Below are 16,942 nucleotides of genomic sequence, written 5' to 3' on the forward strand. Positions count from 1 at the left end.
TGCTGAAAGCGCAGAAATCGGCTCTGCAGTCAGTTATACTGCATTTGCTGACGGCTTTTGCTCTGACAAGCCTATTGGGGGCTGATGCTGGAGCTGGAGTAGCTGAGAGCCTTCCCCAGAATCAATGACAGCTTTTTAAAACAATGAAGTGTTTGCTTATCTTTTGGTATCTCAGAAAGAAGAGCGGCCTCATTTAGATTAAAACAATGATTTAGAGCTTTTCTTACAGGCATTCTAGAGGGCAGAATGAAAGATGCTCCTGTATTAATTCACCTATCTCAAGTCTGCCTAGGACCACCTTACACCAGGCCTATACTGGGTAGAGAACATCCAAACTAAGATGGTCTTTTAGATCCACTCCTGCAGACAGGATGTCCCATATCTTACCAGGCAGACAAGAGGAGTGAAGAAGGCCCAGCAGATCTTCCACCAGATGCAAGGTTTGTATCCAATCATTTCTTCAATGTTCCTGTAAAACCTGTTCACACCTGTAGGAGGAAAAGAGTGTGGAAAAAAATATCCCATCTTAGCACTATGGTTATCACCTTTTCCCACGACACTGCACAGGCTAGTCACAGTAAGAGGGTGACAATGCTGTGGCATGAGAAGCATTAGCTGGAGGGGATGGGGTATGGGGACACAAAAGCAAATTTGTGCTAGCAGTTTCCACGTTCTTGGTGTCCTTTTGAAGGACCAGAGGGCAGGGCCTTAGGCATCTGCCACTTTGTGCAGAGGTCTTTGTGGTAGCCTGGAGAACTGAGATGACAGCCTTCTGCTCCTGCTTTCTGGAGTTATCAACCTAAGCTATTTTCAGTTGCAAAGTTTTCATTGGCTTCACTGTGGGTGACTTCTGAAATACCTTTGTGTGTCCTGGGAGAAAACGAAGGAACAAGTTTTTTTGTGCTTACCATAACACCAAGAAATTGAGACGGTCTCAAAAAAGACAAGAAAGAGAAGACACATGCCACTGGCTGAGTAGTAATCAAACAGCTTGAAGACATAAATGCCACCCTGAGGAGACAAGGAGTTTAGTTATAGATTACGGCCAGCAATATCAGTCTGCTACTTGGATCGCTATCTGCATCTGCTGGCTTTAATGTTAATTTCCTTGGACAGTAGAACCAGCATTGCAATGCTTCCACTGGACTCTGGTTCCCAGCAGCAACACTGATGTGCTTTTGCAGACAATTAGCCAGCCTGTTCAGACATGGCCAAGGGTGAGGAGAAAAGCAGAGATTCCCTAAGATTTCTTACTTTTCTCTGTTTTAGAGGTTGTAATTTCATCTGGTCTGCTCTGCCTCTCCCAGAACCATTGTTGCCTTGCCTCCTCATGAACCTGTAGTGCTCCACAAATGGTCTCCAGAACACTCAGCATTAAACTCCACACATGTGAACCTTGGCTTCAGCCCCAGAGGTTCAGAGCCCCAACAGACTGCTCTTCTTTGTGTTATCTCAAGCATTTGCATCAATCATTCCCTCAGCGTGGGCTCTGTTGGCTTGAGCCCTTATTGCAAATAGCAAAAAACCAAGCCAGACAGACAACAGGGTAGAGGTAAAAATTGTGAAGGCGTCTTAAGTCACTTGAGATATAGCAGTGATGAGCAAGCCCATTTATCCAGCATTAGGATGGCTCCTAGGGATGCTGTCTCTGTTCCCAAAGGTTTTGGTGCTGCTGTGCTATGCCATGAATGTGCCATGAATGGAGGTACAAGCATGGTTATCTGTACCTGGGTGATGTTGGAGAATCCAATGAGATAAGAGATGAAACAGACTACTGCGATGAAGACCTTCTTCCTGGCTCTCAGGAGATGAGGATACTCATCCATCAGGGCTGTAATGAACCCTTCCACAGTGCAGAACTACAAGAGAAGGTGTACACCAAAGATATATATGTAAGCAACCTAGCCTGTCATCACCACCTACATTTAACTCTAATGGTGAGAGCCTTGTTGATTTAAATGCTTTCTTCAGACACTACAAAAGGAGGCATCTCTGCACAAAGTTGGTCCAAACCATCTTCTGAAAACGTCCCTCTCCCTCCACTGAATATAAAGGGAGCTGAAAGCGCCAGGATTGAATATCTACAATTAGCTGAGACAAATACCTGCTTTCTGCCTCCCATGGAAAGCCTCTTATTTCATCCCCCAAACTCTGTAGGGCCTCCCTGCCACTGCCCAGCTCCCCAGTACTGCCAGGCTCTCTGTCACAGCAATGTGTCCCTCTGCTGCTGGGACACGTGCAGGACCTTGCTCTTCTCACGTGTGCTCTTCTCAGCCTATTGCAACAGCACCAATGATCAGTAAGGAGCTGCATTACCCACTGCGCAGTCTCACACTCATGTGCATAATAACATCTCTGACTATCTCTTGGCTTGATTTCACTTTTTCAAGCACACTATATTACATGCAAGTAGCACTTCAAAAGCCCATCCTTCAAAGCACATGGTCTTTCTAGAGCTGAAAACAACTGAATGGCTTGTGCAGTGCTATTCCAGAGACAGTGTATTAATGCTGGCTGCTCCATAACACATAAAGAAGTGCCCATAAGTGTTACCTTCAAAGCAGTTTTCCTACTAGTTCTGCCCTATGACATGAGGACAGTTTGACTGTAAATATGTGAAGTGCATCCTTCCCTCCCATTTCTTGATAAATGGTGAGAATCACTTTTATATCGTTCTCCCAGAAGCCACTGGTAACAAACAGCCCTCAAAGAGCACATCATGCCTCTAGTAAAAATCCTGAGAAGCTTATCAGGTCAGCAAGCTTCTAGCTTCCTTGGTCACCCTCAGTAAATGTACAAACCACTGCAATGAAAATGAAAGAACTTTCACTGTTCTTGGATGTCAGGAACCTCCCTGTCTCTGGGAGAGCACTCTAGAAAGTGCTGGCATTTTTAGATTCAGCTTTGAATAGGGAGACAAGAAAAAAAAAACCCTGGAGTGGAGGTGGAAATAGAGATACAATACACAGAATAAAAAGAGCAGCAGAGAGCTGGAAAGACGTATGGAATAAAAGCGGGGAGTCTGAGGCATAGCTATATCTGGGCAGGGATGATGGAAAGGCTTGCACGCTGCTGGGGCTGGCTTCCACATGGACAGAGTGAGGCAAAGGGTGATGTGTCTGCCCAGGGGTTTATATACTCACAGCGCAGCGCAGAAAGCTGGTATTCCCAGAACATCAAAGCTCAACCACTTCAACTCTGATTATTAATGAGCAAAGCCTTTTATGTTGGACACAAGTGCTATTAAAACATCTTTTGCTCTTTGGGCTTGGGTTAAGCTGTCTTTATACCCATTGACAGCGAGCTCTTCACCCACCCCACCCAGCAACTTGTCTGGAAGAGTCAACACTGAGCAGGCACGACAGTGTGAAGAGCTGGTGTGACAAAAATAACACTGTCAAAAGCTATTCCTTTCACCTGGATGCGTGGCCAGGTGCTGCCGGAGTCATGGGTAGGGCAAAGTGGTCTGGCATAAGGCAAGGCAGAGAAGGAAAAAGGTTCAGAGAGGGGCCAGGAAACATCAGGGACGGAGGGTGTGTCCAGTGGAGAAGCAGCAAAGAAAAAGACGCCTAGGATAACAGGAGTGAGTAAAACCAACAGCCCTGTGGTATAGGAAGAGGGATCAAAAGAAAAAGGACAAAAGCACAAAAAGGAAAAGCACAAAAGAAAGACAGAGAGATGGGCAGTGAGGAAGAGCGATGCAAAGAGAGTTAAAATCTCTTTGCCTCCTATCAAAATTAAGCTGCTGTGTAATGGATGAGGTGGGGAACCAAATGGTGGCACACTGCCTTTTCTAGCCATAAAACGGCTACGACCTTCTTACCATTTACTGAAAATTGCTTCAAGCCAGCTTCAGGGGTGGTGCAGCCTGGAAGAGGCTCATTTTTCCAACTCTGCAGACTGTGGCTTCCTGGCTGTCCTGCATCTGGTCTGCGTTTGGCAGCCTACATGCCCAACCTTAGATACTCGCATGAGACAAGTGCGCACCTGAATGAAAGCATGCTGCTTTCAAGAGAGGTGAGGATCTGGTCATTGTGAGGCCTCCTGGTCTCGCCCTTGCCCTGTGTGTGCAATTGTGCGTCTGGTGGATGCACGCACGCGCGCGTGCGCACAGATGCATACACGCACACACACACATGCACACTTCAGTCTGCTTTCCACAAAGTTCCACTTTTCTCACCAACTGTCTCCAGCCACAATTTTTAGTACATGTTCTCTTCTTCCTCATGCCTTGCCCCACAATACTGTTTCTCTCCTAAGGATTTTATTTCCATTTGCATCTCTCTTTTGCTCTCTTTTTTCCCTCCAGGCGCTTAATCATTCCACAGGCTACTAGGTCCCATAATCTGGGCTTGGGAGTCAATATAGGTGGCACCTCAGTCTGATGGAAAGTCTCTCTCCCACTCTATCCCAGTGTCAGGAACTTGTTATTCCCTCCTTGGCTATGCTGAGCACCCTGACCGAGACCCATGGGTCTGTGGGGGATTCAACCCAACAGACATGCAGCAGAGAGCCATGAGAGTGAGTCTCACTGCTGGCAGCTGGAAATTCTCACAAATAACCTGTGAGAGGCGGCCCCACATGGGACAGATGCAGGCCTGCCGTCACAAGGCTTGCTAGCTCCCCTGGGGAGAAAACTCCTGACCTGGAAACTGGTAGGTTAAAAGAAAGCATTAGCATGTTATGCAAGAGGGTCTAGACGCAAGAGAGCTAAAGCCCGGATGAATCAGAGGCAGAGTTAACGTTAAGGCACAGGAGCGGCAAGCGGGGCACAGGAGGGAGGCGCATGTCTGTCAATATAGGTCATTCATTCTATTTAAGGAACTGCAGATGAGATGAGCACCCTGGCAGAAAGGGGCAGATGTAGCTGTGCTGCATCTGCAAAAGACATGCTGTCAAAGCCAGTGGACAGAGGTGGACCTACTCCCATCATCGTTAAGGAGTTGGGGCTTGTCACTGCATCGCAAACACAGATCTCAGCCCTACCTTCCTTTGCTAGCTGGGCTTCTGAGCATCTCCACCGCGTCTACAGCCCTGTGCCCAGCCGGTGACAAGGGGCAGCCCTAGTCCTGCAGCCCTGGGGGTGCAGGGTGCAGGAAATGCCCTATGGCCCTGCCGTGCCTCATGGACTGAGCTGCTGACCCGAGTGAAAAGTGGCTTCTCCCCATCTAGAAACACCACAAATGATATTTAATGAGCACATGGCAAAACCTTTTTTTGTTTGTTTGTGCATTTGTTTAACTGGATGCTTCAAAATGAATGTGCAATTGCAGCCATTGTTGCAGCCTGTGTTATTTGCTTTGTGCACACATGCTGCCATGCTGTTAATGGTATGTTTGATTGAATCAGAGCACCAGCATGCAGAGAGAAAGCTTCTTCTCATGTATTTATCTGTGCTTTTTTAAAAGCTTGTTTTCCTTTTGATGCTTTGTTCTCCTCCTCTTCCTCCTCCTCCTCCTCCTCCAGGCAATGATAGCCCCCACAGACTGCCTGCCCTCCGAGCCTAGCTGTCAGAAGGGACTCAGAGAATTTCAAGTGGTATTTCAGAAGCAAATGCAGCAAATAAATTCCACACAGTGCTTTGAGGGCTTATTGTCATGTCTCAAATCATTTACCAGTGCTGAGTGAATAATCCATGGAGAGTAATTTTTTTCTCCTGTAAATGTAGCTTCTTCTGGAGCATTTAGTCGTTATTTGAAATTATTTGCCAAATAACATCTCTGGTGATGCAGAGGTGGGATTTATGATATATTTATGGGAGTGCACCAAAATGGAAAACCAGATTTGGTTGATTAGATTTTCCTGGAAACCAGATGTGACATTTCAGGAACAGGTCTGAGTCTGAACTAGACTTGGGTTTATGAATGCTACCTGTAATCCAAGAGATCATCCATTTTGTACCAGTAGTTTGCACTGTAAGGAAGGAGCACACGGGCACGGGGGAAGATGTGACAGACCAAGCACAGGCTTTTGAAGGAGCCTTTCATTTTGATGCACTCAAAAGGAAGGCACACTGCGGTTTCTCTGCTTTACTGGGTAGCGAATTTTATGCTGAATCATAAGAAAAATAGTATGACTGCTTGTAAAAACCACAGAGACAATGGGTTTTTTTTGTTTGTTTGTAGAGGCTCTGGCGGGGGTGGGGGTGGGCTAGAGACCTTTTGCTACATCCAGCTACTTTCGCCTCAGATACCTTATAAGACTTACCTGATGGCAAACAGACAGCGTACACAGGCACCAGCCTTTCTCCAGGCATGGCTCCTTCCTTCTGCCAGCACCTACCCCTGCTCATTGTACAAACCAGCCCAGGGTGCTTCGCCCAAGGGTCCTTCAGCTCTGCTCAGGACTACTTTTGTTATCAACAGCAGTGCAGAAACATTGCATCAAACCACCATCCTCACATCACCGGAGAGTCCTAATTCAAATGTCTCATTACTGCTTTTCTCACTGCAACCTGTTGATGCACTGGGTCTGGCTGGAGACTGGTACCTTGTGCAGAGATGCTCCTCCCAGCTCCTGGGAGTGGAGAAGATGGAGACTTTCTACTCTAACTTCTGAAAGTAAGCCAAACCACATTTTCTTGCCTCACAGGAAATGCAGTTTGGTCAAGGTGGCACACTAAGAAAATCCAAAGCATCCAAATAGAGCTTCTCACAAAATACCAAAGGTGCTGTGATAACCACAAACTATTATCACGCATGCGTGAAATTAAGCAGTTAATACTGATTTGCTTTATTTCACTAACTATTTTTGGTGAGGGGGAATCATTACTTACAAGAACGAAATGGTTATTACTTGAAATAAATCTTTTTCCTTTTTCCCTTGCCCCAAAGTGTTTTGGCAGGGCTAGTTTCCACTAGCTCTACTTAGAGTCTGTGAGCTCAGCTGCCAGGGTCATCCAGCAAGATGGGGACATGCTGTGCCCACACAGCAGCACTGGCACTTCACTAGGGCCAAAAATCGATCTGATCAGAGAAAGGCTTTCCAAAGATCCTTTCCTCCTACGGGGAAGTGGTGATTGTCTTATGAGGCTGACTGGAAGCTGGTCATTACTCTTATTTTTAATTGGCAGTGGGACAAGGACTGGTGCACTGGGTGGTGGTCAGATGCTGCCACACTTGCAGTATGTGCCTATGTTAGGAGGAGCACAGCGGCGATGACCATACAGGGGGTTTTGTTTCATGCAGCTGCATCTCACCATGAGGAGTAAGAAAACACCCATTCATCACTATCCTGAGGTGCGGGAGGGGACATCACCATTGTATCTGAAGATACGAAGATATCTACCCCACTTTGTCCCTGGATTGTCTCACCTGACTATCCAGACCCAACATCATCAGCATGGAGAAGAAGAGTATCGACCAGAGTGGGGACAGGGGCAGCTGTGTGACAACCTGAGGGTAGGCGAGAAAAGCCAGTCCAGGGCCTGTGGTAATGAAAAGAAGGATGAGACCATGTTTATAAAGCATTTGATGGGAAGCCAAGGGCCATGGTTCAACAGAGAGACAATAATCAGTCCAGAATTGCAAGCGTTTAATGTAGTAGCTAAAAGGCCTGAGCCTTTGTCCATGACACATCAACATGGTAGGGTGCACAGGGGTAGGGTGGGGAGGCAGGAATGACTGGAGAAACTCTTTGTCATTTCTCTTCTTGCAAGAAAGAAAGTAATCAAATTACTGCTACCAAACAGAGCTGGAAAATGTTGCTAGAAAAACAAAGTGATATTTGGAGATGGTTATAACATTCCTGATGTCTTTTTTTTTTCCCCCCCATAACAAAATCCTTTTTCTTGAGACAAAAGCTTTCTCTGGGAAGACAGTAATTTCAGAATATGTCTTTGTGGCAAAAGACGCAGTCCCATCTTAGTTAAAAAAATATTTTGCAATTGCAATTTCAAAATTTCACACGGAAAAGGGACTTCAAATTTTGATCATGTCTGCGAAAACATAACAGTGTCTATCCTCCACAGGAAGGTTTCAGAATGCAAATGGCTTAAATATTCCAGTGCAGCAAAAGCACATAAAAGGGTTGCAGTCCTGGATCCTGGTCAGAAAAGGCCTGGGAGCATCCCGCGCTTACTGACAAACTGCTCTCAAAGGTTGCTGTTGCGTTTCCACCTGGGTTTCTGCTTACCTGATGAGGCCAGCTCTGAGATGGACTTCTTTGTGATGTGCGACATGAAGCCAACAATAGAGAAAATAACAAATCCAGCAAATATGCTTGTGGTGGAGTTTATACAGCAGACAATAATGGAGTCTCTGGAAGAGAGGAAGAATGAGAAGAAACCACCTGCACATCCCTGCCAGGAGCAAAGAATGGTGTAAACAGAAGACCAAGCAGTTCTCGTGCCTTGGAGAGGTAGCAAAAGTGATGTGTTAAGTGTCCTGCAGGCAGGGAAGCCCTGCTACGATGATCACAGCATGTTGCCAGGCTGCATGTTGCCAGCCAGGGGACATCAGAGTTCAGGCACCCCAGACTCACCATGACCCCCTACCTCACCTGTAAGCCCTCCCCACCATGCCAGGAGACTGGAAAAAAACCCAACAGACCTGTAGACGTTGTTGTGGAAAGTATTGTAGCTCCCCAGAGCGATCAGGGACCCCAGGCCCAGGCCATAAGAGAAGAAGATCTGTGTGGCTGCATCCATCCAGACCTGCAGAGAAGGAGCCAGGGGAGGAGTGCAGTGGGAAGGACTCCAAGCTGCAGGTTCATCTCCTGCAGCAGCTCAGCGCAGGGCTAGTGAGGGAGCTGGCTGCAGACCGTGGGGCTGTGGACTTAGCCATCCAGCCCACTGGGTTGTGGGACCTGTAGGTACCCTATCACTAGGACCATGCTGCCTGTGATGCTGGCTGCTCACCCAAGCTCCAACGAAATATGTGGGCCAGTGGCTGGAACTGTCATAGGAGCTGTCTTGAATCCTATAGCTGCATTACTACCAACGAGGCTGAACACATCTGAAGACCAGACTTTTTGTCCATGCCTTTCTGAACATCTATCCCTAGGGCGAGGTAAGGTTCAGAGATGGTGGTGCAGGTAGAGAGAAGAGTAATGAAGACTGCTGCAGCCCCATTTGGCCTGTGAAATGGTGATGCTGTGCATTTGTGTTGCACATAGGTGGCCAATGGACGTTGCCTCCTGGAGCCACCGTATGTCCCACAGCTATGTGGAGTCAGCAGGGACACTGTGCCTTTCCCCAGAGGAATGGGGCTGCCAGGGAACTTCATCACAGGACACTGAGCTGGGGATGTGGCATATGCCTCTATTGCTTGCAATCTCAAGAGGGTGTCTGCTAGAGAGCAATGCCTTCTTGAGGAGAAGGAGCAGGGGGTCTACATCATTCCACACGGCAAGTGCATCAAGAGTGTTATCTGGCCCAGCACTAGACATAAATCCCCAGCCCTCTGAAACCTGTGGCTCAAGGCTGCTTCCAGGAATGAATGGGATGGAGGAAGGGTCTTGCATCCTATGTTCTGAACGGTGTCCCTCAGAACACAGTGCAGATCAAAAGAGATTCATGAGTCATCTGAATTTGTGTGTGTGTTTATGCTTGCTTTCTCCCAATTGCTCCCCAAAAGGTGTTGCTCCCCTCGGAGACCCACATCCCACCCTTCACCCCCTCCATTCCTCTTCCACCAGTGTGCCTTTGATTTTCCAACATGGAGTTTCTTGTGCAAACAACTGCAGAGGACAGCTTGCAAACCTGGTCCCAGTGCCTTACAGTCTTAAAGCCTAGAAGGCACATGAAAAGGGGGCAGATTGTTCATTTTTTGATTGCATAGTATTTAAACAACTCTTCTGATCTGGTGAGCCCAGTTTCCAGTGTTAAAGCCAATGCAGCTGGCACTACAGTTACAGCGAGTTTCATGCAAGAGGGATCACTAGGACCTCTTAGGAAATTATGGGTGTCCAGTTATTGCTGCTTAGTAGTGACCGGTGACCTCTGGAGAGCATCATTGCTGCAAAAGGCAGAGTCTGTGTCACCTGAAAAACTTTGCCTTTGCAAGCCTCCACACTCCTCCTGGGTTGCCTCTGTGCTTGCACTGACAAAGGCAGTGCTGCTGGCCACCATTCGCCAGTTAAGCACTTCCAAAAACTGCTACCATGTGCACTGTTGCGCTTGTATTGCTTCTGAGATCCCCACACTGGTGCCACTGCATAGTCTTTTTTCTGGGATGGAATAGTCAGGGAAATGAAGCATTCCCAGCCCAGAGGGGATGTTCCTTCATTGGGGTAATTTCTGAACCCCCTGCCCCATGGAAAACAAAGTTCAGATACAGCAGAGCTGCTGCGTGAATTCCCACCCACAAAGGGCTTGCCCTTCAGCTTTGTCTCAGCCTGTGAGGGCTGGGACTGCTTGAACAGGGAACTTTTTTTTTAATACTTAAAACATTCAAGGAAAGTGCCTAAGACTAATCTGGAAAACAATGTAAGTGATTTCTGCACTAGGCTGCAAACCTCAGAGTCAGAGAGCTTTCTGAAGTCAGGTGTGAGGTAGAAGAGGATCCCCTCCTTGGCTCCTGGCAGCGTGACTCCCCGGAAGAAGAGGATGAAGAGCATGAAGTAGGGGTAGGTGGCTGAGAAATACACCACCTGTGAAAGACACCATTGGAGAAAAAAACATCAACCTAACAGCACCCAAGAGCTTTCCTGCCGGTGGTGGCATTGCATCTGGCATGTCCCCCTGCAAGGGGGATGGGCTCGCCATGCACAGCCACTTTCGGCAGCATTCCCCTGCTTTTTCTGTCTCCTGTTCCCATGCTAGTAAAGTTTCTGGCTGTTTGAGGTTTCTCCCTGACAACGACATGCAAGGACACGCTAATCACAAAAGTAGCATGCTGAAGTCTGGCTGAATTGCCCAAAGACAAGGGAATTGCACAGGGATAAATTTAGTCCACAGAAGTAATCCCTTTAAGCCATCACATCCTTATTTTGCAGAGCTAAAGCTGGTGTTTCTCTGGTCCAATGCACCAAGCAACGTGAGTTGTCTTGACTTCACCACTTTCTTTTCATCACTATGTCAGGGACTCGCAGGTACCTGCCATCCCTCATCACAGGGCCCATACCAGCATTCACCAGGGCTTTGCTGTGGCTGCATAGCTAAAACCTGTTTGAGAGCCACTGGGGAAGTTAACAGCTTAGGTGACCTGCACCTGGAGTGCTTCTTTCTGATCTCTTCTTTCATAATATTGTCCCATTACACCATGCTGTGCTCTAAATAACACATCTCAGTATCTCAGCACCGCTGTTTTACTGAACTAAGCAATTACCTTTCTGCTGTGCTAGCCTGAAATGCTAGACAGTGAATAACAATGTGCTTCTGATCCAAAGGTCTCCCACCAACACCTAAAGTGTAGTAGGAAAATTTTCAAAAGAGGTGCTGAGTTTTTTTTCCACCAGCAGTGTTTTAAGACACAATGATTTTCAAAAGGATTAGCCCAGAAGAGGTCTTACTCCCTCCAAGGGCTGTCCCGAGGTGTGAAACACGTAATCTCTGAAAATCTCTTCCCAAGGAGACTGAGCACTCAGACCCATGACTTTACAGGGAAGAGAGATATAAATACTCTAGACATAGAATGAAAATTATCATAAGCGTGGTGGCAATTTTTACAACTGTAAAAGGTAAACGTCAGGTATTTAATAGAATCTACTGTGATTCTGCCTCAAAACACCATAACTTTAGTTATAGGCACTCAAACAAAACTGAGCCCAGAGGACTCAGTTTGACAGCTGAGGCCCAAGTGGCAATGAGAGGAAGCACCAAAACACCCGGTCCTCGCTCCTTACCTTGCCTGTCCACTCCACACCCTTCCAGATGGAGAAGTAGACTAGCACCCAGGCCAAGGCCAGTGTGCCAGCCAGGGGCCAGCGGATGGTGCCAGGCTCCCCCAGGCTCCCTGACATCTGGTGCATGTTCCTCCTAGGGGTGGGAGAGGTGGCATTAAAAAGAAGTCCAACCCTTGGGGGCAGAGGGATTGAAGATCCTGGAGGCAGCTGGTGGGTGAAGGGCCAGGTGCAGATAGCAGCACATGAACCCACAAAACCCTAAAAGGACCTGAGGCTCATCATGATGGGGTGAAGGAGAAGAGAGGCAGGGAGGCCGTTATCCTCTCTATCCACCTGACCTGCGGCTGCGCAGTGCACCCCATGCCTGCCCCGGCCAGTGGCTGTCTCTGATGCCCTCCTGCCAAGCCTGTCCAAGGAAAGGTTCCAGTGGGCATGGCCGCAGCCCCAGCAAGCAGGTGCAACAGCCGTGGTGAGGGAGAGAAACCTGGTGTAGGCAGGCTGTGGACGTACTCCCAGAACTCGGTGACGGCACTGGTGAGGTTAGTGGTGTCGCCCAGAGAGTAGTTGGAGAAGCAGCGGTCAGTGTTCCAGGTGTTCCCACAGCTCTGCCATGGCAGTTCCTGCACCAGCACAAGGACAGGGTTACCATTAATGTGACATCTCCAAGGGCGGTGAAACTGGACTTCTTTTAAACTGAAACCCCACCCCCTCTTTTTTTTTTTCCCCCCGAAGAGGATGGGCAGCTCCTCGGGAAGGGCAGAACCTTGCAGACAAAAGCATGAAACAGTTTTCCAAAATAATGATAAATTGTGACACGGATTTTCTAGGAAACAATATCACCATGTGATGAGGTCAACACTGTAGCTCTAATAAAATGTTAGCAATTCCCCAGATACAAAGCCATTTCCAATTAACTGTTGATAATTAATAGCTACTAATTAAAATAGCTACTGGGAGATACAGTGTTTATAATCATTACAGATTTTGACTAGCTTCACTCAACAAGTGGCTGGAATTTACTGCTCGAAGAATAAACACTGAATTGTTTCTTATCTCTCATTTATACCTAAGCATCAATGTTTAAAAAAACCAAAAACATGGCATTGAGAATGGGGGCTAAGGGTTTGTCTACATGAAAAAACTACTGTAACAAAAGCCCTGGGGTAAATTTAAAGTGTAGTAGCTATTTCTTGCTGTCCCCTGCCCTGATTATAAGCCACACAAAGGAATTGCTGGGAAATGTTTACACCGTAGGTAGCAGTGTGATGGCAGCACACTGCTACAGATTTAATACAATCAGCTCTGGCCACTGCAAGCGATGAAACCGCAGTGTCAGGGGCTACGTGAGTACACAGGGCAACTCACCTATGCTGTGTAGTGCCACGGCCAAGGCAGCCCAGCAAGAGCAGCTCAGATATGTCTCCATATGGAGCAATCTCATTTCCCAAGCGCAGTGCATGTAGATAAATGCAGAACGGCTATTCTGGATGATTTCCTTCTGCAGATAAGACCTCGGGCTCCAGCTCAACAAAGCTTTAAGAAGATGTTTGTACCCATTCCTATTCATCCACGAACACAGACCCCTTTAGAAATATTATCTGTATTTTAAGTGCTTTGTGGCATCAGTGCCCTTAAGCGCTGCCTTCACTCCTCCATCTAAATCATTTCACTCCAGCAGATGATACCTCCTAATGCACACACTGGCTTGGCAGAAGAAGGCTGTGGGAGGGGCAGGCAGGGACACCCAGGCTGTTTGCACCCACTCAGTGATTTCATTGTGGACTTGCTAATCACACTGAAGCAAATGCAGCGGCTCAAGCAGTGCCGCACAGCAGCCCTTCAACTGAGAGGTTTGCACATCAGAGATGCTGTGCAGCTCTTGTAAGGAGGGGCAGACAGGGGGACATTTTGTTGCTGCTCCATTTCCTCTGAATATCAGAGGACAGAAACGGCAGAAGTCAAGCTGGGATCCTGTTCATGTTGAAAATACTCCTAGTCAAATTTAGGAGGAGTAGTGAATAAACATCAGCCTAGCTTTTTTACTTTGTACCTTGATTTCTTTGGAGAATCTGGAATTATCTCTGATAAAAGAAAAGACCTTGAGACAAACAAACACCTGGAGCTGACTTGTAGATAGAGCACTGTCACCATTCAGGATTGTGACACCCAACTAAACCAAAGCCTCATCCTAAGATGCATCCTACCCAGGGCAGAATGAGGATGGGTTCCTTTGGGGTAGGGTTTTGTTCATTTGGGAATCCCCCAAGGATGCACCTAATCATCCACGACTGACAATTTTGTTCTGGATTCAGAGCCTACAGTGGGTATTGGTAGTAGAAACACAGCTGGGAATGCCAAACAGAATATTTAAACAAAAGTCTCGATAGATACCAAAAATTTTTGATCAAACAAAAAGTGAAAGTGGACGTACAACATTCATAACAGCATTTCAGGGTTATAGCTAAATGAAAAAATATCCCATCTGAAGCACGGAGTTGATGTCATTAAGCCTGCAGATTGCTCAGAGTTAAGGGAGCTCTTCCCAGCTGCTGGGTTGAAATAAATCATTCAGCTACCAAGAAGTTGATGTGAGACATGATTCTGACCTTGTACAGTAGAAGACCCTGTTATAGAAGAGGAACCCGCTATAAACCACAATGCCAAAGAACAGGCAAAGGAACAGTCACAAGCAGATGTCTAAATGCTTTCTGAATCATTTTCACAGCAGAAGAAAATCCCCAGGATTTCAATTATCTAGAGAATTGTAAATGAGGACTAATTAAGGTCAGGACTAAGTTCTGTGTAATAAGAACATGTGACAAAGCCAGCTGTTAGATTCACACAGCTCTAGAAACACAACAGAGACACAAAGACTGGTGTAGTTGGCAACAGTTCCCGGACGGGGGACAGGACCATCCCCTCCCGTCAGAGGACAACCCATCAGTACCCATCAGCACTACATGGCTGCCTCCAGAGCTGAAGAAGCTCTTTGAGAAGGGTGCAGCAGGGTGCTGGTGAAAGCTCTTTGCACAAACTACAAGCAGCTAGTGCATGTTTTGTGGCATAAACAACTCCTCCCCATGAAGCAGGGAGTGAGGATCCATAATGCAGACATGCCATGCTGTAGACATGTCTGTGACTCACCGTGGTGAAAGAGTTGAAGAGATAGTAGAGAGCCCAGGCGATGATGACAATGTAGTAGATATTCAGCCAGAAGGAGAGAACCACAGCTGCCAGCCCCACTCCTGGGAACAAAGGCAGAGAGCAGCATCAGTTCAGGTCTCCAGTGCCCAACTGCTCTCATGGACATTACAACAAGTTTTGTGGCAGAGCGAGAAAAATTGAACCAGCTCACCAATGCAGCATCTTACACAGCTACACTGAACTGGTCAGCAAGTGAGTCTTGTTCCTACACTGCTCTCACCCACCCATTTCCACTGGGTTAACACTGCTACCTCTCAGTATGCTGCAGGTACTTCAGGAGCAGAGCTTACGAAAACAAGATCCAGTCACTTCCCTGGCAGAATCACTCCTTCCCACATCCAAGGCATTTCTGTACCACCACTGTTTTCCAGAATGCTGCTACTCCAGACACAACGACATGTTCATGTCCCCTATCCACAGCTTTCCCCTGCAATTACAGTGAGCCCACATGGGGAGGCTTGGAGCAGGACTTCTACAACCAGAGCCCTGCTGCGCTTAAAGTTCCTTGTCACCATGCACAGCTCACTGAACAGCTCACAGTGATGTTAGTGACTGCAGACATCAGGGTCAAGGACAGCTTGATAAAGACAGAGGTGAAAAAACTCCCCTCACCTGCCACTCCATCCCAGTCCTCAGAGATTTGCTGATTTGCTTCCCAAACCCTTTAAGGGTTTTTTGTAGTTAATGTGTCATCGCCTTCACAAACTTAGAGCACAGTACCTTTAAACATGGGTGCTAATTTCCAGACTCCCAGTCCGCCAACAGAGGTATACTGGCCCAGAGCGGTTTCCAGCAGGAAGAGAGGAATCCCAGCAAACACCAGGGTCAGGAAATAGGGTATGAGGAAGGCCCCTGAAAGAAGAAGCAATGTTATCAGACAGCTCTTCCTTTTACAAAGAAGTAAATGCCTCTGGCTGTGGTTTCTTGCTTCTCAGCACCCACACGATGAGGAGCAGGCTTGCTTGGAGGTGACATTTGCAATTGGAGTTTCTGTGTTCAGTGAGCCTCCCAGTGAGGTCACCACTGCCTTCCCTTTATCTGTTCCTATCGCTATGGAGATATATATATTGTATATACATATATAGTGGCATCACTAGCTATGTGATGCCCGTCTCACTTCGTTGTTAGGTATTTAGGCAAAGCTAAGCCCAATGTGACAACAAAACCAAAAGCTTAGACATGGACATTGGTAACTTGTTCTTGTTGATGTTTTCTTTCTTACCTACAGCAGCTCCCAATCCTTCACCTTGAGGGAGAAAGACACAGAAATATCTGGCATTGGCCCCTGCTTGCTTTGTTTATAGCTAGTTTGGTCTTTTAAGGAAACTGTGGCTTAGACTGTATTTGCTCTTGTAACAGCACTGTACACCTCCCCACCTTTGTTCTGGTTTTACCCTTGAAATTCTTGGTGAAATCATTATTCTGCTCTATTGAACCTATGGAAATCATCTCATCACTAGAAACGAAGTAGTGCAGCCATTCACTAGAGAGATTACTTGTACCCCGTTATTAGTAGAGCAAATAATATAGGAGAGCCTCGCCGTGTGATTTGAAGGCTGTACAGGGTCAGATCATCCTGACTTCTAGGTCTTGGGACAAAGCTCATTTTCCAGCTTTCTCATGCATGTCCTGGAGCATGCCATCATTCCTGAGGTGGACAAACTCTTGCAGAAGATTCTGGCTGGAGAGAGGGAGTGGCCACAGTTTGCTCATAAGCAGCTGGCCATGTTCAGGACGGCACTGGTCTCTGCACTAGGCAGAGGGCTGAGATGTCAGTCAGAGTCTTATTCTCCAGCTATTAACGGAAAAGCAAACACGGAGCCAGTGAGCAAAGCCACTTTGGAGAGCTACGGCCCAGCTTGCACCTGGCACAGCCAGGCTCTAGCAGCTGCTCTCTGAGGGCAAGGAAGCAGCGAGGCACAGCCAGGGATGCTGGCTCAGGGGATAACCCACC

The 16,942-nt window shown here is 47.2% G+C and overlaps 1 protein-coding gene across 1 annotated transcript in view; it reads right to left on the reverse strand.

The window, feature by feature from the left end:
* LOC104489847 (sodium- and chloride-dependent GABA transporter 1-like) overlaps positions 1-16,942 on the reverse strand; it is a 24,712-nt gene that overhangs the window by 3,418 nt on the left and 4,352 nt on the right. Inside the window, exons 2-12 of the mRNA XM_010132054.1 lie at positions 15,709-15,840; positions 14,929-15,029; positions 12,295-12,404; positions 11,785-11,917; positions 10,456-10,590; positions 8,550-8,653; positions 8,134-8,258; positions 7,314-7,426; positions 1,728-1,859; positions 909-1,011; positions 388-488 (exon numbers count right to left, since the gene is read on the reverse strand). Of these exons, the coding sequence (XP_010130356.1) occupies positions 388-488; positions 909-1,011; positions 1,728-1,859; positions 7,314-7,426; positions 8,134-8,258; positions 8,550-8,653; positions 10,456-10,590; positions 11,785-11,917; positions 12,295-12,404; positions 14,929-15,029; positions 15,709-15,840 (1,289 nt within the window). The remainder of the gene's footprint in view (positions 1-387; positions 489-908; positions 1,012-1,727; positions 1,860-7,313; positions 7,427-8,133; positions 8,259-8,549; positions 8,654-10,455; positions 10,591-11,784; positions 11,918-12,294; positions 12,405-14,928; positions 15,030-15,708; positions 15,841-16,942) is intronic.

This window comes from Buceros rhinoceros, unplaced genomic scaffold, assembly GCF_000710305.1.
Source record: "Buceros rhinoceros silvestris isolate BGI_N320 unplaced genomic scaffold, ASM71030v1 scaffold13252, whole genome shotgun sequence".
Taxonomy (NCBI): domain Eukaryota; kingdom Metazoa; phylum Chordata; class Aves; order Bucerotiformes; family Bucerotidae; genus Buceros; species Buceros rhinoceros.